The sequence below is a fragment of the Thunnus maccoyii genome, chromosome 1, assembly GCF_910596095.1.
Source record: "Thunnus maccoyii chromosome 1, fThuMac1.1, whole genome shotgun sequence".
In the NCBI taxonomy this organism is placed as follows: Eukaryota; Metazoa; Chordata; class Actinopteri; order Scombriformes; family Scombridae; genus Thunnus; species Thunnus maccoyii.
In genome coordinates this window covers 39,144,381-39,168,244 of record NC_056533.1, presented here as the reverse complement: position 1 = coordinate 39,168,244, position 23,864 = coordinate 39,144,381, and the positions used below count along the sequence as shown (strand labels likewise).

The 23,864-nt window shown below is 38.9% G+C and overlaps 2 protein-coding genes across 3 annotated transcripts; both read right to left on the bottom strand.

Annotated features, from left to right (window-relative positions):
- si:ch73-204p21.2 lies at positions 1 to 7,113 on the bottom strand. 2 transcript variants are annotated; one of them, XM_042420759.1, is made up of 8 exons: positions 6,581 to 7,113; positions 6,331 to 6,457; positions 5,896 to 5,953; positions 5,752 to 5,815; positions 4,319 to 4,387; positions 4,071 to 4,127; positions 3,148 to 3,222; positions 1 to 690 (listed from the first exon to the last, which is right to left on the bottom strand). In XM_042420759.1, the coding sequence occupies exons 1-8, from the start codon at positions 6,654 to 6,656 to the stop codon at positions 401 to 403; spliced, it is 816 nt and encodes a 271-aa protein (XP_042276693.1). In that variant the 5' UTR covers positions 6,657 to 7,113; the 3' UTR covers positions 1 to 400. The 2 variants fall into 2 exon arrangements, with proteins under 2 accessions (XP_042276693.1, XP_042276703.1); XM_042420769.1 differs by having other exon boundaries at positions 6,587 to 7,113.
- Positions 7,114 to 8,442: 1,329 nt separating this feature from the next.
- LOC121903778 (membrane progestin receptor beta-like) lies at positions 8,443 to 23,854 on the bottom strand. Its single transcript, XM_042421169.1, has 7 exons — positions 21,384 to 23,854; positions 21,159 to 21,247; positions 19,104 to 19,260; positions 18,813 to 19,028; positions 18,210 to 18,618; positions 12,432 to 12,558; positions 8,443 to 8,502 (listed from the first exon to the last, which is right to left on the bottom strand). Exons 1-5 carry the CDS (start codon positions 21,651 to 21,653, stop codon positions 18,307 to 18,309), a joined length of 1,044 nt encoding a protein of 347 aa, XP_042277103.1. The 5' UTR covers positions 21,654 to 23,854; the 3' UTR covers positions 8,443 to 8,502; positions 12,432 to 12,558; positions 18,210 to 18,306.
- Positions 23,855 to 23,864: the final 10 nt, after the last annotated feature.

The window sequence follows — 23,864 nt, the reverse complement described above, 5'->3', positions numbered from 1 at the left end:
ATGAAGGGATCTTCTGATGGTCAGTATGAACAGGAGGAATGATTACAGCAAGAAAAACTGACTGTTTGTCGCACGTTTTTAAAGCACAAACTCATTTTATATAGTTTCTGTCTTTCATCCTCTATCTGCACATCCATGTCTTTCATTTTCATTTCTTTTCCTTCTTCATCTTTTATTTCATGTTTCATCCTTTATCCTTGTCTCTTCTTTTGTCCTTTGTCTTTCCTATTTTGTAATTTGTCTTCATCCTGCAGACGTTAAATCCTTCATCCTTCATCATTTGTTTTACACTTTCATGTTTCATCCTTCTTTCCTCCTTTATCCTTTTTCATTCTTTGTTGTTTGTCCTTCATCTTCAGTCTTTCATGATTTGTCCTTTAGTCCTTCATCATCATCATCATCATCCTTCCAGCGCCGACTTCCTGTCGGGCAGTGGGGGTGAAGACTCCTCCTCCTCCTCCTCCTCCTCCACCTGTACCTCAGGTGTGAGGACAGGCGGCGAGGTCGTTCTCACCCTCTTGCTGACTTTCGCGTACACCGAATTCCTGTCGCGGTTGCTCAGATCTGCCCCGCCGCTCTCGTCCCCCGGCTCGTCATCGGTTGGCTGCGATAACACGTCGCCACTGCTCCGGCGTCCTCCAACGGTGTGGTAGATGTGGGCGGAGTCGGGAAGGGTGAAGCTGTTCAGATCTGAGAGACACAAACAAGAATATTTTGATCAATTATTGAAAATGAGAGAAAATCAGTTTATTATTATGACATCAGTTTATTTAGTTATTTTATTTCTCGTTAGCTGCCTTTAAACACACAATATGTAATTTCAGCCGCTCGGCGTCTCAATCAAAACGATAACAAGAGACGGAGTGTGATGATGGTGTGAAGTAGCAAGGGATCATGGGAGTTGTTGTCTTCGTTGTTAAATAACCAGCTTCACCGGGATAGGATTACTCCAGTGTTCATCATTCAGGATGTTTTTACCCGCAGAGGTCTCCTCCTCTCCAGAACAAACGGACCCGGAGATTACAGGTAAAAACACTGAATAAAGCTGTTTCACCTAAAAAATCAATATTTCTCTGACGATGTTTGGTGACCACCAGACTTCCTGGAGGGGCTGTTAGCCGAGCTGCTGCTAACGTTTGTCCAGTTTATTTCTCTGATAACTTAAGATCCAGACGTCCAATGACTAAAATCCTTCTTCCGGCTAAAAGATATAGTTAAAAACCACCTAAATTTATCATGAAAATGTGTCTTAAAACTGAATAAAAGTCCATTTATAACAGTTTGTGTGGAACAACCACAACGCCGATGTATTATCTTGTATGTGTGTAAGTTACTCTTTGGTAGACGCCATTGTAGCGGACAAACACAGCGCCGCCGTATGCATCTGGTGTGTGTTTACTCTTTGGTAGAGGAGGTATGACGCCATCGACAGGCGACCAAATGAAACGGTCCGTTACTTTGATTAAATTACAGATTTCTCTGAGTTTGAAAACTGTTGGAAACATTTGGGATAATGTAAGTACACAACTCAACAACATATATAACATAGGTCTAGTTGTTTTTAGACATTTTAATGTGGAATAATTACATATTATACCTTTAACTGAACCTTAAGTACATCTATCCGGCATTTATGTCTCTGTTTTTAACTTTTTGTATTTCTTTTTAAAAGGTTTCTATATGGTAAAATGATCATTTTAATATTTTATGCATGTTTTAATGTATTACAGTTACAAATAAACTCACATTGGTTTGGTGGTGGTTTGGTGGTGGTTTGGTGGTGGTTTAGTGGTGGTTTAGTGGTGGTTTGGTGGTGGTTTGGTGGTGGTTTAGTGGTGGTTTGGTGGTGGTTTGGTGGTGGTTTAGTGGTGGTTTGGTGGTGGTTTAGTGGTGGTTTAGTGGTGGTTTGGTGGTGGTTTAGTGGTGGTTTAGTGGTGGTTTAGTGGTGGTTTAGTGGTGGTTTGGTGGTGGTTTAGTGGTGGTTTGGTGGTGGTTTAGTGGTGGTTTGGGATTGTGGGAGCTCAGTTTGCTTCTGTGTGTTTTTATAGATGTTTTATTGATTGTTTTGTGCTGTTCAATTCATTTTATGATCATTATATCATTGTTTATAGTTTAATTCTCTTTCATGTTTATTGTGTCAAAAGTACCTGATGAAAACAAGATGCTGCATCTGAAGGCGCAAAAATGCAAAAGAGATGCAACGATTAATCGATTAGTCAATCGGAAGAAAATTCATCTGCGACTATTTTGATCACGTTTCCAGTTTCTGATAAAGATTTAGAGTTGATTCAAAGAATACATTTATTCTATTGTTTCACCTGAAGACAGAGGGCCTCAGTGTTTTATTTCATGGTTGTCTGCACCACTTTAGGACAAATATTCAGCAAGACTTCCTGGATTTAGTACCTGCTCTACTGAAGAGCACCTGTTGCAGGAACCATCAGAACCAGAAATCAGAGCTTTGTTCGTTCTTTGGTTCTCAAAATATGGAAATTTGGGTTTAGATTATGACCCATAAAGAACAGCGTGATTGTTATCAATTCATCAGGTTTAACAGTGTATCAGTACTGCATGTACTGATAGTAGTACTTTATAAAGCTGAGGACAGGAAGTAGGTAACACAGTAAATATAGAACAGGCTGCAGGCGTTAAAACGTCTGTTTTCTCTTCATCATTTATGACAATAAACTGAAGATCTTTTGGTTTTGGATAAAACAAGACGTCACTGTGGCCTCTGAGAGTCATTATTTAACATGTCATTGTGTAAATGATTCATTATTTGTTCAGCATCGTTCATACAGAACAATATTACATTTAGGTTTAAAAATCACTTTCAGTAACTAATAACATTTAAAGCTTTAAGTTTTTAACTGTTGATTAAAGATGAAGATGAATCAAAATAATCGTTAGTTGCAGCCCTGATGTTCCTTTCTTATTTCTGGCTTTCTTTCCCTCCTCTCTTTTATCTCATCTTCCTCTTTCATGGCTTCTTCCCTTCATCCTTTCTGTCTTTTCTTTCGTTCACCATCACCGCCCTCTTTCAGCTGCTCCTTCCTTCCTTTTCATTTCTTTTTTCACTCATTTTTCTGGAGAATTCGTTTCTCATCAGCAACAGCTGTGGATTTCAGTGGAAACATAAAACCAGACCTGTGTTCTGTGGCTCCCTCAGGTGGCTTCTCCATGGAGTGAACGTGACGGACTTCTCCGCCTCAGGATTTGACCCTGAACACACACACACACACACACAGAGCAGTGGCATTGAGGCATCATGGGAAATGTAGTAATTCAGTTCCAGATCTGATTTAACCCTTTCATGCATGGTGTCCACTACAGTGCACAGATATTTGGAAGCCATCTTGAACCATTTAAGTTGTATCATGTCCCAACTACCAGCTGTTGAACCCCTAATATCATTTTTGACTCTTTCAAAGTCAAAATGGCGTCAGGTGGAGGAAATGCACCAAGTAGCTCAGGAATATCTGTTAAATACTTTTTCTCAGAGAAAAAAACAGGTAAAAAGTATATTTTTCAACTAAATAAGATGTTTGAAATACTTTTATCAAGTTTTTAATAATATTTTCCTTGTATGTTATATTCTGTAACTGAAAATACATCTAATACATCCGTCCGCTCCAGTGGACGTCATGCAACAAACGGTTCATTCTGTCTATTGACATGTCTTCCAAATATCTTCTCTATCGTTGTTGTTATCTTATGTTTCTATGTGTATTCATACCATTTACTCTTAGTGATAAAATAATATATATATATGTGTGTGTGTGTGTGTGTTTATATATATATATATATATATATTTTGCCTATATTGATTTCCATAAATAACTTTTTACTCCGTTGATGCATGGTGTTCAATACAGTGGACACATGTCAAAATTCAATATATTAAAAAAAAAAAGTTACTGACATGATTTTTTACTTGTTTAAGAGTAAAAATAAACATTTTTTTTTAAATCTGTGATTTAATAATTCATGCATGAAAGGGTTAATGTTCTGATTAAAAACTATTTTAAAAAAACCCAGAAAGTAAAATTAGTAAATTCTTAAATAATTACCGTCAACAGCGTCCGGATCACTTCCTGTCTTCACTGCTACGCTGCCATTGGTCTGATCTGAGGACACACACACACACACACACACACACACACACACAAACAAACACGTTATAATGACTGATTTCTCAGAAGAAGATGAAACAGTTTTCTGACATATTTTGTGTCTTTCAGAGTTTTATTACTGACATGATGAGTTTCTCTTGCAGTCAGACGCAGTCAGGTGTCTCTGACTGATCAGACAGACTCACCTTGGTGCTGTGGCGCCCCCAGGTGGCTCCTCCAGGGAGTGAACGAGTTTCCTTCATCACGATCAAACTCTGAACACACAAACACACAACAGAGAGGAAGGAAATAAAGGATCATCATGTTCTCATGCAGAACGTCTGATATGACATTTTAAAAAAATCTCATCATTTTTCATGAACGTTATATTCGGCGTCCATGAAACAGAACTGTGGAGTCACAGCTGTTGATTGTTGACAGAAAAACACAACTCAACCTGTTTATGTGTTGTTATCTGTGGTCTTTAGTAAAAACAAACAAACAAACAAACGTCTGAGTGTGTGACGGGTTTGTGAGACAGCAACACAACTTAGAATAAAGTTAAATAAAAATGAAACATGATACTTTGTACGGATGATTCCTCTCGTTATATACATTTATATATTTGTATTTGGTAAATGTTGTAATTACGTTATATATATGTTTGTAATTACAACAGTTTCTGTGTATTTTGTCAAGTATGTTATGGGTAGACGACACCGATGTTCTGTTTAGAATACAAGAAGATACACGTTAGAGTTTTTAGTGTAGAAAAGGTTTAGAGGTTGACACACCCAAATTAATTAGATATTTTCTTTTTTATTTTGTTTAAATTGTCCAATATAAGCTCATTGTTGGTGAAATGTTCTGAGGATCAAAGCATTTTGTTTAAATTGTCCATATTGGAAAAGGAAATATGTCATTAATATGGTTGTGTCAACCCCTTTTTGTGCTTTGGACTCTGACTCCTTCATGTCTTTTGGTTGAGTTTGATGTGTTTTACCTCGTCAATATCTTTGATTTGTTTATTTTGTCTGATTAAAAGTCTAAAATGTTAAGAAATTCAAATAACTGTCATGACAGAAAGAAGCTGGAACCATCAAGTTTCTGGCATTTTTGCTTGAAAATTGACTGAAATGATCAAAGAATTATCAAAATGGTTGCCAGTTAATTGACTAATCAATTACTTGACTCTACTGATCATATGTTTCACGTACAAGATATTTATCTGGAAAGTAGAAAGTAAACATATGTAGTGGAGTGAGAGGTACAACATAGTGAAATACAAGTATAAAGTAGAATAAAATGGAAATAGTGAAGAACATTGAAACTGCTTACTGGAATAAATTTACTGCTTGTGAGTCAAACTGTGTGTGAACGAAGGTCACGTAGGTCAACAGGTTTTACTCGAGCGTTAAATGTGTTGAGTTTCTTTTTTCAGAAACGGTTTCTTGTTTCAAGCTGAAAGTTTTCTTGTTTCTGGTTCACATGAGAAACTTGAGGAACAAATATTTTCACACTTCAGGGTTTTGAGACTTGATGAAACTCCTGAAAACCGCAGAGATGATCAGTTTCCAGTCCAGGTGCAGAAGGAGACGAAAACTGATTGTTTTCAGTAAATACAAGAACTTTGACTCACCTTTCTCATCATTCTGGATCTCACTGATCATAGGATTCTCCCTCGCCACCTCCTCCAGCTTCACCTGTCAATCAACATGACGTTAAAGACGTTTTCTCTTCACTGAACACTTGAATATATAAATCAGTAAAGATCATCTCGTACCACTTTGATGAGAGCTGAAGGATTCCTCTGCTCCTGATCCTGCAGCTGAAACGAACGTCTGCGAACGAGACAAAATCAGTTCGACTTTATTCACAAAACCTGAACAACAACACAGCAGCTACGCAAAGTGCAAATATAATGTATACAGTCAAATCACGCTGTTAAACTACATGATGATCCTCCTGCTGTTTGTCCGAACACTGTAACAGATTCACATTCAAAGCAGAAGATACAAGCTCAACAGATCTGAATGCTGCAAAAGACTTTAGCTAAAAAGTTGGAAGAAAAATAAATTATAACATTTGTGTTCGTGATAATAAAGGAAGATGTGCAGCTGATGTCACTCACTGAAATCTACTGTTAATACTGAATATAATACAGAACATCAGCAGACTTTAAACTTGAGGTTCAAGTCTGGAGCCGAACAGAACCGACCTGCTGCACTCGCTGCAGAGAGCTGTGAGGAAGATGGAGAGGAGGAGGAGGAGGATGAAGAAACTGATGACTCCTGATGACTGGAACCAGAAGTCTGTGACCTCTGCTCCGACTGCAGCCATGATCACTGAGGGAGAGAGAGAGAGAGAGAGAGAGAGAGAGAGACAGGGAGGCGTTAAGGTGTACAGAGAGCACAGGAAGTGAGTCATATAAAGATCGACCTCTGTCTGAGGAATGAGAGACGATTTACATTTACCGATGGCGTGGTCGACTTCCTCAACCGAGAAGAAACTGCTCTCTACAAAGTCTGAGCAGTTTGTTTGCATTCAGCTCATTTAAGATTGAATTTGTGTGCAATCTCTGGATTGATCAAAGCTTTTATACTTGTGAATAGACAACATGTTGAAAGAGAGTGTGTACGTGCCACGGGTAGTTCTAGTAATTCAGTAACAGAAGAATCAGCCTGTTAAAATATTATTGCAGTCTTTATCTGCAGCCTCAGATGTTTCAGTCTGAACGGTGGTGAGCCGACAAACCAGCATCTTCATCCACACAGTTAGCTACCTGGATATATGTGAAACCATAAAATATTCCTTGATGGAGGAAATCATAACACAGCCTCAGCTGTACTTTGTTTATTGCTAGTTAGACAATGTTAGCATGCTAAACTAAGATGGTGAGCACTGTAAATAGTATAGCTTCTTAACATTAGCATGTTAGCATGCTAAACTAAGATGGTGAGCACTGTAAATAGTATAGCTTCTTAACATTAGCATGTTAGCATGCTAATGCCAGTACATAGCTTGATGAACTTGATGTAGTTAAAGTATTGCAGTAAAAGTACATAAGTATTATGAGCTTGATGTAGTTAAAGTATTGCAGTAAAAGTAGTGGTTTGGTCCCTCTGACTGATATATTATTATATATGACATCATTAGATTATTAATAGTGAAGCATCAGTGTTAGAGCAGCATGTTACTGTTGTAGCTGCTGGAGGTGGAGCTAGTTTACACTACTTTATATACAGTTAGCTAGTTTAGTCCAGTGGTTCCCAACCTAGGGGTCGGGGCCCCTCCAAAGGGTCAGCAGATAAATCTGAGGGGTGGTGAGATGATTAATGGGAGAGGAAAGAAGAAAAAACAAAGTTCTGATACACAAATCTGTTTTCAGTTTTTGGACTTTTTCTCTAATCTTTGATTTTTGCTGAAATATTGGATCATTTGAACATTTATTGAAATGAAAGCATGTGAGAAGTTTAGAGGGAAAAATCACTATTTGGTGGAGTATAGTAGTGTTATCTGCTGTTTTGTGATTTGTAAATGAAACCTGGAATCTCAACAGCATCCAACATGTTTTAATGAGGATCATAATCATTTAAAACTCACTCAAACTATCTTCACTGTATCGCTGCACATCTGTGATTACAGACCTGATCTCTAACAGCTGTCCTGATGTTTACAGCTGCAGTTCAGCTTTACACAAACAACAGGCAGTAAAATCTGCTGCAGGCTGTTTGGGTTTCAGTTTCTGTGAACATGCAAATCCAAACTGAAGAGGAGGAGGAGGAGGGGCTGCGGGATGTTGTAAAGGACAATATTTTAACAGTAAACAGCTTTTAGTGCTCAAGTACTTAAGTTTAATTATTTACAGCAACACAACAGAATACAACATTGACACAAAGACTGAGTATGTTTTGAAGACTATGTTTGCATTTTAGTGGTTTATATGGAGCCCAGATGAGTGTAACATGTAAATAAATTTCAAATGACTAATTATAGGCTTGAGGTCAAAGGTCAGAGCCTGTATTCTACCTGCAGGAGATACTGATACTCTCTTATGATAACACAGCCACACTGATACAGGATCATTTTTAGAGAATATTCACATCTGTCACAGTGAAAGTTCACCTTTTGAGCTTTTCCTCAGATGCCAAAAAACACAGAAAAATTGATTTTTTTTGACATTAGAGGGAGAAACAGACTAAACACAAGGTTGTATTTATGTGTCAACACCCCACAATGTGTGTAAACGCTTTAAAGTCATGAAAAAGTAAAATAAGAATGAAAAGTAAAGAAACATGTGCTCTGTATGTTTCTGCTTTCAGATGTTTACCTCGTTCTTTCAGTTCCAGCTGAGCGAAGACCGAAGCAGTTTAACCATCGTCACTGACTCCTGTCAGAAAAACACAAAACCATCAGAACAAACACACAGCTGAAGGTCATCACAGTGACAACAAACGTGACAGTAAACCGATTCTTACTGTCAGGATATTAGTTTAATAGGATAAGAAACGCAGCAACAGTCACATTAGCGACAAGCTTTGATCCTAACTGCACTTTATCTCATTCAATCCTTGTGCTTTCATAATTTTCATCTAACTAGACTTTTTGTGCATTGCATTCATCCTCCACTGCTACATCATTAGGGACCGAGCCCAAAAGGCAGAGGACTACTGTAAAACAGTACAACATACACTGACACCCCTGACCTAAATCCAACAGGAAGTCCACAATTAGCCTTTCAAAATAGGACTTTGCCCCAATTTTGGACCCGAACAAACGCTATCTCCTCCGTGGGCGTTAATGGTATCGGCTTCAAACTTTAATAGATGACTTATGACACTGTGCTGAAAAAAAGTTGTTAAAAACTTTGAAATAACTTGAACGGTTTGGATTTAATAAGCCCTGAAAGTTGCAGTGCCACATCACAGCTTACAATGTAAAACAATGGGGAGGCAATCTCTGGGCATGAACTTTGTGTCAAACAGAGGCTTCTGACGTCTAAACTATAAGACTGACCACTTTCAAACCTGTATCAATGGATTCGCCACGAAATTTCCTACTAAAATATGATTTTTAATGTAAGATTTGGCCAAAGTCATGGGATTTATGAGGATATTTCACAAGAAGCGTACTCTAAAATCCTCCTCTCCAACTGCTCCTGGTGATGTCACTCCCTCAGTGCTGTGAAACATTCCACAATACACACTCATTATAAAATCACAGGAGGAGCAAGAAAAGACTTTAAAACTCACACTCTAATATCTCAAAAACAATAAAAGATAGAAAACACATGTAAATACAATATTTGTAGGTCAAAGTCTCGTGACTCATTTAAAGTTCAAATGAAGTTTGTATCTAAAACTATGTGGAAGCAGTAAATGATCAAAAAGGTGTGGGTTTGCTCACACTCTCCATTCAAATATATGAGTATTTTTCTGTGTCCAGCTGCAGTTACTTATTGTCTCTACACACCTGACAGTACACATGTCAATCAAACTTTCAAAATAAAAGCACACTACACTTGTAAGAAATATCCCTCATTTTTAAAAAGCAAAATGATCTGATCCCGACGGGCCAGAGTGCGACATCCCGACCAACGCTGCTTGCAGCTTTAATTAAATTATTTATTGCACATGTTCATGTGTTTCATATACTTAATTTCCTTTGTACAGTCAATATTTCATTTCAAGTTTTATATCCCATTTTAATTTTACTTTATTTCATTATTTATTATTACATTACTTTTGTTCTATTTTTATTCTTCTGTGTTGCGTTTGTGGGGGCAAACATCAAGACACATTCTTTGTATGCTTCATACTGTGCTAATGATTCAAAACCAGGCGACCAGTAGAGACTCCTGGAGGTTTACTGGTCCCACCTGAAAAAGCGGTCTGTTGTTTTTACACTTTGGTTTTGCACAGATTTAACAAATGGGATACAACATGTTAATCAGTGGGTTTTAGAGGTGATGGTAGGCAGCTGTTATCATTGGACAGAGTCAGGTTAGCTGTTCCCCTGTTTCCAGTCTTAAGCTAAGCTAAGCTAACCAGCTGTTGGCTGTAGATATTATCATCATATTATCAATCTGAACATCTAACTCTCAAACGTATTTTCCAAAATGTTGAACTATTCCTTTAAGACATGGAAGGATGGATGATTCTACTCCTCTAAAGTGCATCAAACATTTAGAGGAAGTATCCGATTTGGTTACAGATTTTCAGTTGGTCACAGTTCTGCTGCATAAAATTAGACTTTCCTCTAATCTTTGCTTTCTTCTTGTGACCATGAGATGCCACTGAAAGCTCAGGAAAAAAGCTAGAAAGTGGACACAAAGGTGCGATTGTTTTGTTAAACTAATATTTCCAACTTTCATGCTCAAAGTTTTATAATATTTAGCTATGCTAACATGCTAGCATGCTACATTAGTATACTATTTGCTATGTTAGTATGTTAGCATTGCTGAGACTCCAGCTGAGTCTGATTATTTATGTTTATTATAAAGTTTGTCCTTATAGTTTAAATTTTCATAATTTTCTATTTTATTCTCAACGCTGTTTAATCATCAGACAGTGACGCCTCTCCCGCTGTCTCAGACGCTGCCTGCTGGATATTGACTGACAGTGGAGGCTCGTCAGTGTGATCTGGTTCAGGCTATAAAAACTGGTCCATGTGGTCTCTCTCTTCCTTCCTCCTGCTGACATCCTCCCTTCATCATCTTCCTCTGGTTTTGTTCTAAACACCTTATTGTTTTGTGTAAGTTTTGGTTTCCTGAGCCAGTTTGACAGACACACAGTTCTGTTAGTTTGGTTATTTGGATATTTAATCTTATTACAGTTCTGATTACAAATCAGTAACTTTAATAATTCTTCAAAGAACAACAAGTGTTTCTGTCAAAACCCTTCTACAGGTTTACCCACACCAACAAAGAACATGTGAAATCTATGTTTCATGTTTTGAAATATTATATTTAACATGTAAAATGCCCACATGTGCCTTCATCAATAGAAGAGTTGGATATGCTATTGATATTATTGATATACTTTATGATCATGTGTTTGATCACATATGAAATGCTGTTTCACACGTGATATCAGAAAAAAACAACAGATGCTCCCAAAATGTTGTTAAGTTTCAACATCACGTCTTCATCATGTAATGTTCATCATGTGATCGAGGTGTCGATATGAAGGCGACACATCAAATTATTTACAATATCTACTAAAGTAGATTTAAATTACCTGAATAAAAATAAATGTTAAAATGATAAGCGTGCTTTTATTTAGTTTGGCATCTCAGTGGTCACTTTGTTTTCTGTGTCACGATGGAAAAACAAATCATTCACTTATTAAAGACAGGAACGTAAATATTTGTCATTAAACATGTGTTCTTCCTTCAGTTATGACATCATAAATGTATAGATAATAAAGAAAAAATATATAACAGAGTGTAATGTATTTCCCTTAATTCTTTGTTTGATTTGTTTTTATTTAGGCGCTATAAATCTTCCATATAGTACAAACGATAATCAATCATCATAATAGCTCAACTAAGATGAGGAAGTCAAAGCTACAGAAAACGTCTGATGTTAAAATCCCTGTTTAAACCACGAGGAGAGACAATATTATACAGTAGTATACATACACTATTTCACATGTATGTTATATTTACATCATGTGAATTTCTCATATGAGAAATTTTGCTTCACATGTGATAAATTCAGGGGAACACAGACTGCTGCTGTTTATATGTTGTCCTGTATATCAATATGTTTTATGTCATCACACACAGTAATAATATCACACAGTTATGCTGATAAACTCACAACAGGATATGAAACTTGGTATAAAAGTATCTTGCCAAATCTTTCCGTGCAAATGTTTAAATATCTTAAAATATACATAATTTTAAATATATTGAAAATATAAAGAACATCACAGTATTTCAAACATTGTTATATAATTGTGTAATAATATTCCCATATATAGGCTACTATATATGTTTTGTTTATAATGACTTTTTGGTACTTATTTATTATTATTTATTTATTTATTTCTGTGGTGTTTGTCATAGTTACAATAACAAACACAGTCATCCTGATTATTTAGATTATGAAATTAGATTATTGTTAATATTTGAATATTTACATGTTGAATAACTGCAGTAACAAACGCAGCTGCAGCTGGAGGACAGAAGCTCAAGACTGAACCTTCACATGTGTTTAAAGACTTCACTTTAGATCTGACAGAAATGTAAACAAAGATATAACTGCTGCCTGGTTATTTACTACAGATTATGAAATAAAGTGAAAGGAAAGCCTACCTGTGTCCATGTACGTACAAACAGCTGTGACTTCAGGCTCAAATACTGTACGTACGAAGCTTCTCCTGCTGCAGGGTTACTCATTGACAGACAGAATAAACACTGAGACGCTCTGCTGTTTGAGCCCCTTAAAGAAACACACACACTGTTCACACATTGCACACAAAAGAGACTGATGGACTCAGCTGCTTATACTAACTGAACGCTATGACGATTTTATCACATAATGTGATAATGTTCCTTTAGATAATGACATAATCCTATTTTTTTCCCCCACCTTACAACTATTAAATGAAGGTAAAATTACTGACAAAATTATATTCTATACTAAAAGATGTTGCTATTAGACATAGTGACCATTTGAAGCACAATTAATGTATTTAATGTAACATGCAAGAGGCATATGTTACATTGTCAACAATACTCAGCTGACTACAGGATGGATTGGTGACTAACTTATTAACTAACAAGATGAAACATGTAAATCAGGTAGTTTTGTAGCGTGCAGGTGCGTTTTTTTCTCGTTTGATAAAGCACGGCTCATAGTTTCCCCTTGCTTCCAGTCGCTGTGTTGTGCTAGGCTAAACAAGTCTTTCTCATTGCCCTGCCTTTATCTATTGTTTTTGTTTATTTAGTTTTTCTGTATTTTATTCAGTTTTAATATCTGTTCTTTTAGTTATCAACATTTCCAGTCTTGTATTTTAACTCAAACCCTGTACGTATTAATCTCACACTGTTTCATGGTTTATGTTTTCATTGCTTTATTATGCAGGACTTTGAACTGCAGGTTTAAAAAAGGTGCCACATACAATATATACTCTTTGATTCATTTACTCCCAACCACATTCCTGCTTCCCAGAGAAAGACCCATTTAGATTTCGATGACCCCGTGACCTTTCCTCTAGCGCCGCCCTCAGGACACACTAGCTTCAGTACTGGTGAGAGGACGTTGTTTGTTGTGTCCAACACGCTCATATTGTGGCTTTAATGAACACTGCAGACTTTACAGGACGCCAGCAGGACTAGTTTTGTAAAATGTTATTATTGCAGAACGTTACACAAGTTTCTTTCTGTCTTTTCACATCTTGTCTTGTTCTTTCTCTGTACAAAACGAAGGCGTAAAAACAGAAAGTTCTGTACCAAATAGTTGCATGAATTAATCTGTTTGTGTCACTTTCAGCTCGCTCTGCTATGACAAGTTCTCCTTTAGTAAAGAAAAGACAGAGGGAGTGTTTTTTTATGGCAGTTCCTCTGACCACATGCAGCTGGGACTGATAAGCTTATTAAAGCCTAAATCAAACTGAAACTTGAACATTATCTGCAGCTCCACCCAAACACTGAAACTGACACTGGCTGCTTGACTGGTGGAGCGCGGCCTACCGAGACTGCGAGAGAGAGATAACAACGCCTACTGTGTAGTTTAAGGGTCATTTAAAAAAAAAAAAAAAACAGGTTAATGTTCCCTTTTTATTCCTGTAGTATGTAGTTAGATTCAGTTTTATCTGCAGATGTTTTCTCTGCTGCACTAGATTTCTGCCTCCACCCAAATACAATAGTTGGCGGGTCTCACAGCACTGGAAGAACATTAAGATAATTTTATTTTAACCTTAACCCCAGAAATCCCCAGACCAGCTTTCCCTCGATCCAGGCTAAGGGGTCAGGACGAGTGTGTGTCCCCCCTCTGTAGACACATTAAGGCTAAACTTAAGACCCAGATGTTTTCTCAGGCCTTTGAGTGTCCTTAAAATTTTATGTTTCACTTTTTACTCTTCTGTGTTTTCCAACTGTTCCTCTTACTTATTTATTTGTGTGTGCGTATGTGTGAGATAGTATTGTTATGTTATCTCTACTGCTTTTTAAGCTGTCACCATGTTATGTTATTTTATTGTACAGCACTTTGGTCAACTCTGGTTGTTTTTAACTTAAATAAACTAAGAGTATTTGTCCCAAATTTAAACTACAGTCACAATAGGACATTTATTGAACTTATCATTTCAAGTTGTGAAATGAGGCTGAAAAACTCTATTTAACTTAAGTTAAAGTTGAACTGAAATTAAAGTTAGTTATCAGAGAAATCAATATATTTCTCCTGGATGTTTGTTGTGTTATTTGATTACAACTGTATTTATGAAAAAGAAGAAATTAAAGTTTTAGTTAATCCATGGTGGTCTGAATATTTGGTACCAACTGATGTTGGTTCTGTAATTTGTAAGGGTTTGCCTGAATACATATACATTAATCGGCAGAGCACAAATAGCATTTTTTTGGATGAATATTTGTTTTATACAAATATTTTAAAAACTTTTGTTTTCGGGAAGAAAAAAAAATCAAATACCAGCACATAGTTACATCGCTATCTCAGTGTCTGTCCTCTGCTCCGCTGTGACGTCTATCAGCAGGTCTCAACGAGGGGAGTCACATCCACCCACTACATGACGCACATTTCCTTATTTGGACATCAGTCCCTGAGCTGCAGAGTCACTGACACAAGAGAAGTGCTCCCACGGGACTCTCCGCAACCTGTTGTTCCCCTTCTCCTTTCCACAAGTTAGGTCGTAAAAAATAGGCAATAAATGAGAAGAGCAAAGCAATAATTGCCTTTGAAGTTCTTCTACATGTTACATGCTGTGCTGTCTCTGTGTTATGGGTGTATAAATAGGTAGAGGTCTGTCTGTAATGAGGTGATGGGTAAAGTTTTATCTCAGTAGTCAGCGCAGTCGTCTATGATCTGGGAGACTCCAGTTCGAGACCCGGTGTTGCGACCTCCTTTGTAGGGTTTTGTAAGATTTTTAAGCCTCTTTCCACTTTTATTCAAATACAAATACAAACAATTTTGCTGCCTCAACAAATACAGATACAAATACAAATACTGGGCTCTCTGCACATCCCTAGTAATTTGATTGGTGTGATATCTGTGTGGGCAGACACAAAAATTATTCATAATAATTATTCACTTCAAATCCAACAGTCTAGTTTGAACACTCTGGAATCAGCTGGGAGCCGACACTATTACCTGTTTTTAGCCCTATTTTCATTTTTTATCACCATTGTGTACTTTATATCATGTTTTTTGTACACAACTCTGTGTTGTGATTCAAATTAGAGTTATAACAATTAGTCAATGAATGGATTAGTCAATCAAAAGAAAATTAATTGGCCACTATGATAATCGATTCATTGATTTACTCATTTCTTAAAGTTGCAATACACGACATTCAGCCACTAGATGTCGCACTATAGCACCAGCATTTCAAACCAAAACAAACGTGTGTGTTGTTTACTCAAGAAAGCTGGCAAAAAAAGAAACTCAGATCAAACTGTCTGACTAGGCAGTGCTGATGAAATATAGATCAAGATTCTGCCTTATCTATTACTCGCCTTAAATGTTTTTGGAAACATATGCACTGTCTGGCTGTAATTTGAGAAAGTTTATGATGTGACCGCCATCTTGGAAATAGACAAGGAGGACATGGAGGGACTCACATGTACTAACATGCACACGCAGCCGGTGCGACTACCAAAACAAAGAACATAGAAGCTTGGATAACAACACACACAGAAGGAGTGTGACTTTATTCACTGCTCAGGTCTCCATTACTCCACTACATCTTTACATAGCAAATAGCTGTTTGCTAACATCCAGCACCACACCAGCATATTGAGAGTATGCTGGTGTGGTAATGTATTTTTTGTCTATAAAGGTACCTGGGAGAGTGTGGGTGTGGCAGCCAGCTGAATATGGAGCACCTGTGCCTAATGCTGCCATGAAGGATAAAAGGCCAACTCCCAGCATTGTTCGGGCTCTCTCTCACCAGCCAGCAGCCGGAATCCTTTTGTTTTGTTTGATTCTGGTTTTGTTTTTACTCCACAACACCTTACACTTCATTACTCACACACCCACACTTACATGACTGATGTTACTGACTGACACGCTCCATATTTGCAAATTACTGCTTCAGTTGTTTACTTTGTTGTATATAAATATCTTTACTTTATTGCCATCCATTGTGTCCATTCCCATATTTGTCATGGCCTAGGAGCTGGGTTATGACACCTTTATTGGACCTTTAAGCAAAAATGCAAAACATTTTCTGGTTTCAGCTTCTCAAATGTGAGGATTTAATGGTTTTCTTTGACAAAAACAAAACAAGACATCTGAATACAGCAGCTTGGGCTTAGGGAAATTATAAAATTTACATTTTTGACTATTTTCTAACATTTTCCAGACTGACTAATTGATTAATTGCTAATGACAAATAATCATTAGTTGCAGTCCTAAACTAAATCAAAGATTTGCTGTTAGTTTTCACAGGGTGGTTATTTACTGTCACTAATTCTGGATCCATGAAAGAGAGGCAGCTAATGCTAGCAGAGAGCCCAGTATTTGTATTTGTATCTGTATTTGTTGAGGCAGCAAAATTATTTGTATTTGTATTTGAATAAAAGTGGAAAGGGGCTTAAAAATCCTATTTTTGTTTTTATTACACTTTTAATTTTAGAAAACTAAAGTGCTACAATAAGTGTTCATGAATAAACTACCTTATGGAGGAGGTCCCCACACCGGGTCTCGAACTGGAGCCTCCCAGATCATAGACGACTGCGCTGACTACTGAACTAAAACCTTATTCATCGACTCATTGCAGACAGACCTCTACCTATTTATACACCCATAACACAGAGACAGCACACCGTATAACATGTAGGGAGGAACTTCAAAGGCGATTATTGCTTTGCACTTTTCATTTATTGCTTATTTTTTACAACCTAATTTTGTGGAAATGAGAAGGGGAACAAAAGGTTATGGAGTCCCTTGGGAGCACTTCAGTTGTGTCAGTAGCTCAGCTTTATCTCTGGGGAACACCCCCAACTCGGGGACTGATGTCCAAATAAGGAAATGTGCGTCATGTAGCAGGTGAGACCTGCTTCGTTGAGACCTGCTGATAGACGTAACAGCAGAACAGAGGAGAGACACTGAGACAGCGATGTAACCAACCTGCGTGCTTGTATTTGACATGTTTTTTTTTTTCTTCTCAAAAACAAATAATTTTTAAAATATTTGTATGAAACAAATATTTGTAAAACCCACTATTTGTGCTTTGCTGAATAATGTATTTGTATTTGGGCACACCCCTACTAGCTACTATGCTAGCTACCCTACCCTCCTCTCTGTAATACAGGATGAACATCACACTGAGTGTCCAGGAGCTCCTGATGACTCAGCAGGTGTTGAAATAATGTAATAGAAAGTAATGTTAGCAAGCTAGGCTAACTAACTGTTACAGAGCACAAACTTTGCAGCACAATGGGTCCTCCCAAATGTTGAATGTTGTGAAGGGAAAGATAAATACACTAATACACTCAAATACTTATAGTTATAATGCTTGTAGAAGTATGACGTTGCGTCAGTAGTGCACCATGGAAGTTAACAGCACTTCTCGAAACATTTTTCACTCAGATGTCATAGGAAGCGCTAACTCAGAGGCTCGAGGTTTAGACACTGATTCCACATATATGTCGTTATCTTCTTTTAAAAAATAGAAAATATGCACAATAGCTGCAGTGCTGTTACATTTCATATATTTTCTTACACAAAATAAAACAAGAATGAACATTTCAGTTTGATTATAATGTTCACTGGTTCACAGGTCACTGGACTTTACTAAATTCCAGTTTGAGTTTTATACTGTGTAGCTGTCACTTTGAAGGTCAAATGTAGAAAAAACTGTGAAATAAAACACCTGTAAACACACACAAACACAGACATAAACAAACACTCACACAAAAACCTCATGATTGTCCGAAGAAATGTCTCTGCAATATAAAATAAATCCCTCAGCAGTTTGTGTCCATGAAGTCACATCTTCCTCTTCTTCTTCTATCTTTGCTCTTTCATCAGTTGTTTTTTAGCTCGCCGCCTCATGGCAAGCGCCGTCATCACGCAGCAGAGCATCAGGCAGGGGAAGGAGGCACAGGCCAGCAGGAGGTGCTCCTCTCCGAACTCTCTGACCAGCGCTGGCCGCCTCCACAGGAAGTCCCGGAACAGCGCTTCCTGCTGGGCCAGCGTGCAGAAGGACAGAAGGAGGTGGAAGAGCTGGTGGCCATGGCCGATGATGTCATAGCGGCCGGGGGAGAAACGCTCAGGTATGGGGCAAGAGAAGAAGAAGGCGGACAGCAGAAACAGCACCACCTGATGGAGAAATGAATGAATTATTATAAAATGATCTCAATCCTTTCTATTGTTCTGTTTTTCTGTGTGTGCTGTTGAGCACTTTGGATCTGCTGTGTTGTGTGTAAAGTGCAATATAAATAAAGTTGAGTTGAAAATTGCAAAACAAATAAACAGGTAAAATTGATAAATAGAGTGTGAGTAAGAAGCGCCACCTGCAGGCCATGCAGTGGGAGTGCAGAGTTGCTGGTCCAGCTTTGGGTGGCGAGGCGGTGGGCGACAGGGCTGATGTCCAGTATGTAGGCCACGCCCATCGGGACCACCTGGTAGAGCTTCCTGTGGAGTGGGTACGGCCGCCGGAAACGAAGCTTTGCATAACAGCAGGTGGAGCAGGAGAACCAGGCGAGAAGGGCGGCGGCCGGGAGAAAGATCTGCAACGACTGACATCATCAGCACACCTGTGTGCATCATGAGTGATGTCATCCACTGAGGATGTATAAACAGACCTGTCCCAGCATGCTTTGTGTCCAGGCGGCGTCCGAGCTGTACAGGCACAGAGCCAGAGCGCAGCCATACTGGTAGACGCCCACGCCCATGTAGTCCAGGAAGAAGAGCGAGTAATGCGCCTGCTCCGAGTGAGACTGCAGCAGGTGAGCCGCAGCGCTGCAACATGCAACATGAGTCAGTGAAAGCTGCACTAATCAATATTTTTATATTAACAAATGATCAAATCAGTCCGTGTAAGCTGAAGGGGGGTTGTCTGCAGTTCAGAACCCACAGAGAATTATCACCAACTCTGCAGCTCTACTGAGCTTTTCAGCCTCTTTTAGCTCCTAAAAAAGCTAAAAGGGGATATTTTGTTTCTGTAATGTGACACAAAATATATTGAAACTACATAAATAAACACCTCTACATTGGCCCTGAAGTGCAAATCACAACGACAAATTACAAAACACAACCGCAAAAGCAGACAAGCGCCTCCTTCCTGTTAAAAAGACAGACAGTGCGTCCGTCCAATCAGCAACAAGCTTTGTCGATAGCAGGTACCTACCTTTTCCGGTATACGTTAATATTGTTGTGTTTTCTGCTTTTGCAGTTGTGTTTTGTTATTTGCTGTTGTGTTTTGTAATTTGTCATTGTGATTTGCACTTCAGGGCCACCAAACACCTCAGCTACACTGATGCTGTAGCACCTTCAGCAGTGGGAACAGAGTAAAATATGGCTCTTTAGTAGCATCTAGTGGCAGCTGCAGGAAAATACTTAAAGGAAGAGAGAATCATCACCATCTCTGCTGCTCTACAGACTTCTTTAGCCTCTTTTAGCTCCTAGTTTTGGTTTTGTGGCACATTTCCTGTCTGGTTCAGTCTCAGCTGTCATAAACACACTACCTGCCCAGCAGCAAACAGCAGACACACAAAGTTATAGACTTGCTGGTGAAGAAAATGGAACATCGTGTAGATAAAGAGCCAGAAATTTCCCCCAGGAGTGAATAGAGAGTGAATATTGATACATTCACCAGGTGGACACAGACCTGCCCTGTGATTGCTGGATGTAGAAGTGGGCAGCTGTTTGTTAACTTTATCAGGTAATATAATATCAATGTTGTTTGTTAAGCTTGTGTTAAAAAAAGAGTGCAGTGGGGAGTGTTGAAGTCATGAAAATCAAATAAAACGTCATAGTAACAGGCTGTCTTTGTCAATATTGAACATGCTTATGAGCTGAAAACCAGATCAGTGACTCAGTGACAGACATGGAGAGGTCAAAGTGAATAGAAGTTTAAAATACAGTAGCTGTGGTGGCTAGAGGTGCTTTTAGCTAAATGCTAATGTCAAGATGCTAACCATGACAATGCTAACATGCTGATGTTTACCACCATCTAAGTTTAAATGGTAGATGGCAGCATTTATATTGGGCTTTTATCCAAAGCACTTCACAATGTTTCTGCTGCTCATTCACCCATTCACACTCACATTCACACACTGCTAGCAGCAAGCTAACATGCAAAGAGAGGCACAACCATCAGGAGCACTTTGGGGTTTGGTATCTTGCCCAAGGACACTTCAACAAGTGGACCGGATTAGTGGACAAACGCGCTCTACCTCCTGAGCCACAGCCACCCAGATTAGCTTAGGTCAACGTGCTAACATTTGCTTATTTGCTAACACAATCTGGGCTGACGGGGATGTGATTAGTTTTGCAGGTATTTGGTGATAAACTAAAGTATCGGACAAGTTAAGGATGTGACCAGATGATGGCGTTTGATGAAAAGTCAAAAGTTATTACATTTCATTCTGAGGGGAACATGAATGAACCAAATTCATGACAATCCATCCAATAGTCGTTGAGTTATTTCACTCAAAACCACAACTTTCAACCTCATGGTGGTGCTAGAGGAAAAGTCAGAGGATAACACAGCTTGGTATGATTCTTCCTCTGGAGAACATGAATGTGTGCACAAAATTTTTATAACAATCCATCTAAAAGTTGTTGTTGCCACCCTGTAGAGTTGTTTTTCATTCATTTCAAAAATATTAAAATGTAAAGTTTCTTTGTTGGCTCACCTGCAGCTCAGGTATGTGACGGCAGAGAAGACATAGAGGACCAGAGGCAGCGAGGAGGCGTCCACAGAAAACCCCTGACCTTCAGGACCCTGCAGCCGAAAACCCAGGATCCCCTGAGGAAGTCAAAGGTCAAACACCAGGAGGTCAAACACAGGGCGGTCAGACACCAGGAGATCAAACAAACTGTGCAGGACTGTGACGCTGCAGTACCCCTCCCTGGAGAACCATGAACAACAGGAACCTGGCGACCACACAGGCGGCGGCCAGCAGGTGGCTCCACACGTTCACTGTCTCGTTGTGGATCTGGAAGAGGCTGAGGACGTAGCAAGGCCATGTCAGGCCCACAGGACGGTACCCTGACAGGATGAAGCGCTCCCGAAACAGAGGGGGCACGTCCACGTCCCGCACAGTGGCGGGCAGGGATGGCAGGAGGCGGGCCAGCGGGGGGAGGAAGGTAAGGGACAGCGAGGGAAGGGCGAACGACACCCGAGGCATGATGGGAGAGGACGAGTCTTGATCTGTATGAAACTGAAATTGTTAAAAGAAATCTTAAAATCATGTGAGCAGGTGAGTTTTGGGTTAGACAGGTAAGTAGGTGCTTTAATGCATACAGATGGTTTAACAGATAGATGGTATGACAGGTGTATAGGAAGTTAGACAGGTGTGTTGGTGGTTATACAGGTAGGTAGGAGATTTAACAGCTAGGTATGTATTTTAGCAGGTGAGTAGGAGAACAGACAAGTGTTTTGATTGCCCAGGTAGGTAGTTTACCAGGTGGGTCTGTGGGTGTGTTTGTGGTTATACATGTGTGTCGGTTAGTTTGATGGTGGGGTGGGAGTTACACAGGTGTGTTAGACAGGTGGGTTGGTGGTTAGAGTGCGAAGTTGATTAGACAGGTGTGTTAGAGACAGATGTGTGTGTAGGGGGTTAGAGAGATGTTAGAGAGATGAGCCAGGGGCTCCCCAGCAAAAAGGGGAATCATTTATTTTCACTAGGATTTGTTATGGAATTTTCCATCTTTAGGGGTTACAGGTTGGAGTTACATCAGGTCAAGAGGACGTCTTGAGGTCACGCTGTAATTCTTAATCTCTCCTCAAGACGTCAGCTGTCTGTGATGTTTTGGTGAGAGCAGAAACCTCTCTGATGAAGAGTATATCAGCACTGCCATGGTAGGCCAAGGCCAGAGAGGACTCTTCTAGACAACAAAGATGGGTGGAATGTGTAACCAGATAGAAACTAGTGAACCGAGTAGACTGATCATATCATAGTCAGATCTGCTTGGGTTAAATACTAACACTCAGACTGTCAGAGGGCAGAGCGGGAAGAGACAGCATCTGAGTTACACCAACTTGGATGTTTACAGTTCTCCTTGATCAAGTAACTTCAATAAACATTCTCAGCAATAAGACATCAAAGGCTTGTGTGTGCTTCTCTCCACTGAAGTGGTGACCATCACTCAGAAATATCCACCACAGGATTCCATCCATAATTAACACAATGACAGAATGTAGGGTTATTTTGGTCATGGGTTTCATACACTTTCTGTAATAAAAGCAAAAATCTTATCAGACGGGGGTCCGTGGTCTAATTTCCTTGACGTGAAACAGTTTGAAAACCGCTGATATAGGGGGTCAGACAGGTGCACAGTTGATGATGAAACATTCAGAATATTTACACCTCTGACTGGCTTCTTCTCCATAGCAACAGCAGCTGAGGCTCATGGGTAATGTAGTATATAGAAACAAACCAACAGAAAAAAATCAGATCTCTCAGAAGTAAAGTTGAAATAATTCAAACTGGCGGCCACAACATAAACCTGTAGTCTGATTGCATTATTTATATGACTCTGATGTTCGTATATTGATGAAAATTGAGGATATTATTAAAAGTAAAGTTTGAAATTGGAATATAAAGCAGGGAACCAGTTGCTGAATAAAAACAAGGTGAGAAGACAGTGATCATAAAGCTAACAGACACCGGTAGAAACAAGAATTTGTTACATTTTAATGAAAAAGTTCATTAAATCATGCAAATTACTGTAAACTTGCATAATAATATAAAACAACAGTTGAAATTCTGTGTTTCTCTTTTGTTCTACCTGCTGTGTCTACAAGCAGAAAACAAACCTTTAAGAGGATTAGAAAAACCTTTGTAGGAAAACAGAAAAATACGAAATCACAATCAGCAATAAGAAGGTCAAAGGTCAGAGGTCACAGCAACCCGCAGACAGCAGAGGAAACAAACTTACCTGAGTTCTCTCTCGCTGTGTGGGCGTCAGGATGTGAGCTGCTGCTCCAGGAGCCACCGATCCGTTCGCTGCTCAGTCCTGCAGACCGCCAGCCGCTGTCACATGCATGGTAACACACACACACACACACACACACACACACACACACTAACACACACACACACACACACACACACACATCTCTAATCTCCACAATGTGTTCTTGTTTTCAGCTAATTAGAGCTGATTTCAGTCTGAATGAGTTTTTCTCTGCGGAGGATTTCAGACATCATGAGACTCGACACACTGCTGACATTAACACACCTCGCTGCGTTACACTCGCTGTTACACACTCTCTTTACTTTTTCTGCCAAAACTATCACATAGAACCATTTTACAATCACTTATTTGATTTTGTTGATTTACATTTTTTACTTATCAGGAATAAAAACAAAGACGGAATAATAATAAAAGAGAAT

Excerpts from the sequence above, each read along its gene's own strand:
- si:ch73-204p21.2 (XM_042420759.1), bottom strand. The coding sequence starts at position 6,656 with ATGCAAACAAACTGCTCAGACTTTGTAGAGAGCAGTTTCTTCTCGGTT. Across the intron at positions 5,816-5,895 it reads CTTCAGCTCTCATCAAAGTG|GTGAAGCTGGAGGAGGTGGC; the intron begins GTACGAGATGAT and ends GTTGATTGACAG. Across the intron at positions 691-3,147 it reads GAGGGAGCCACAGAACACAG|ATCTGAACAGCTTCACCCTT; the intron begins GTCTGGTTTTAT and ends TGTGTCTCTCAG.
- LOC121903778 (XM_042421169.1), bottom strand. The coding sequence starts at position 21,653 with ATGCCTCGGGTGTCGTTCGCCCTTCCCTCGCTGTCCCTTACCTTCCTC. Across the intron at positions 19,029-19,103 it reads CACAAAGCATGCTGGGACAG|ATCTTTCTCCCGGCCGCCGC; the intron begins GTCTGTTTATAC and ends CAGTCGTTGCAG. Across the intron at positions 18,619-18,812 it reads TCCCACTGCATGGCCTGCAG|GTGGTGCTGTTTCTGCTGTC; the intron begins GTGGCGCTTCTT and ends TTTCTCCATCAG.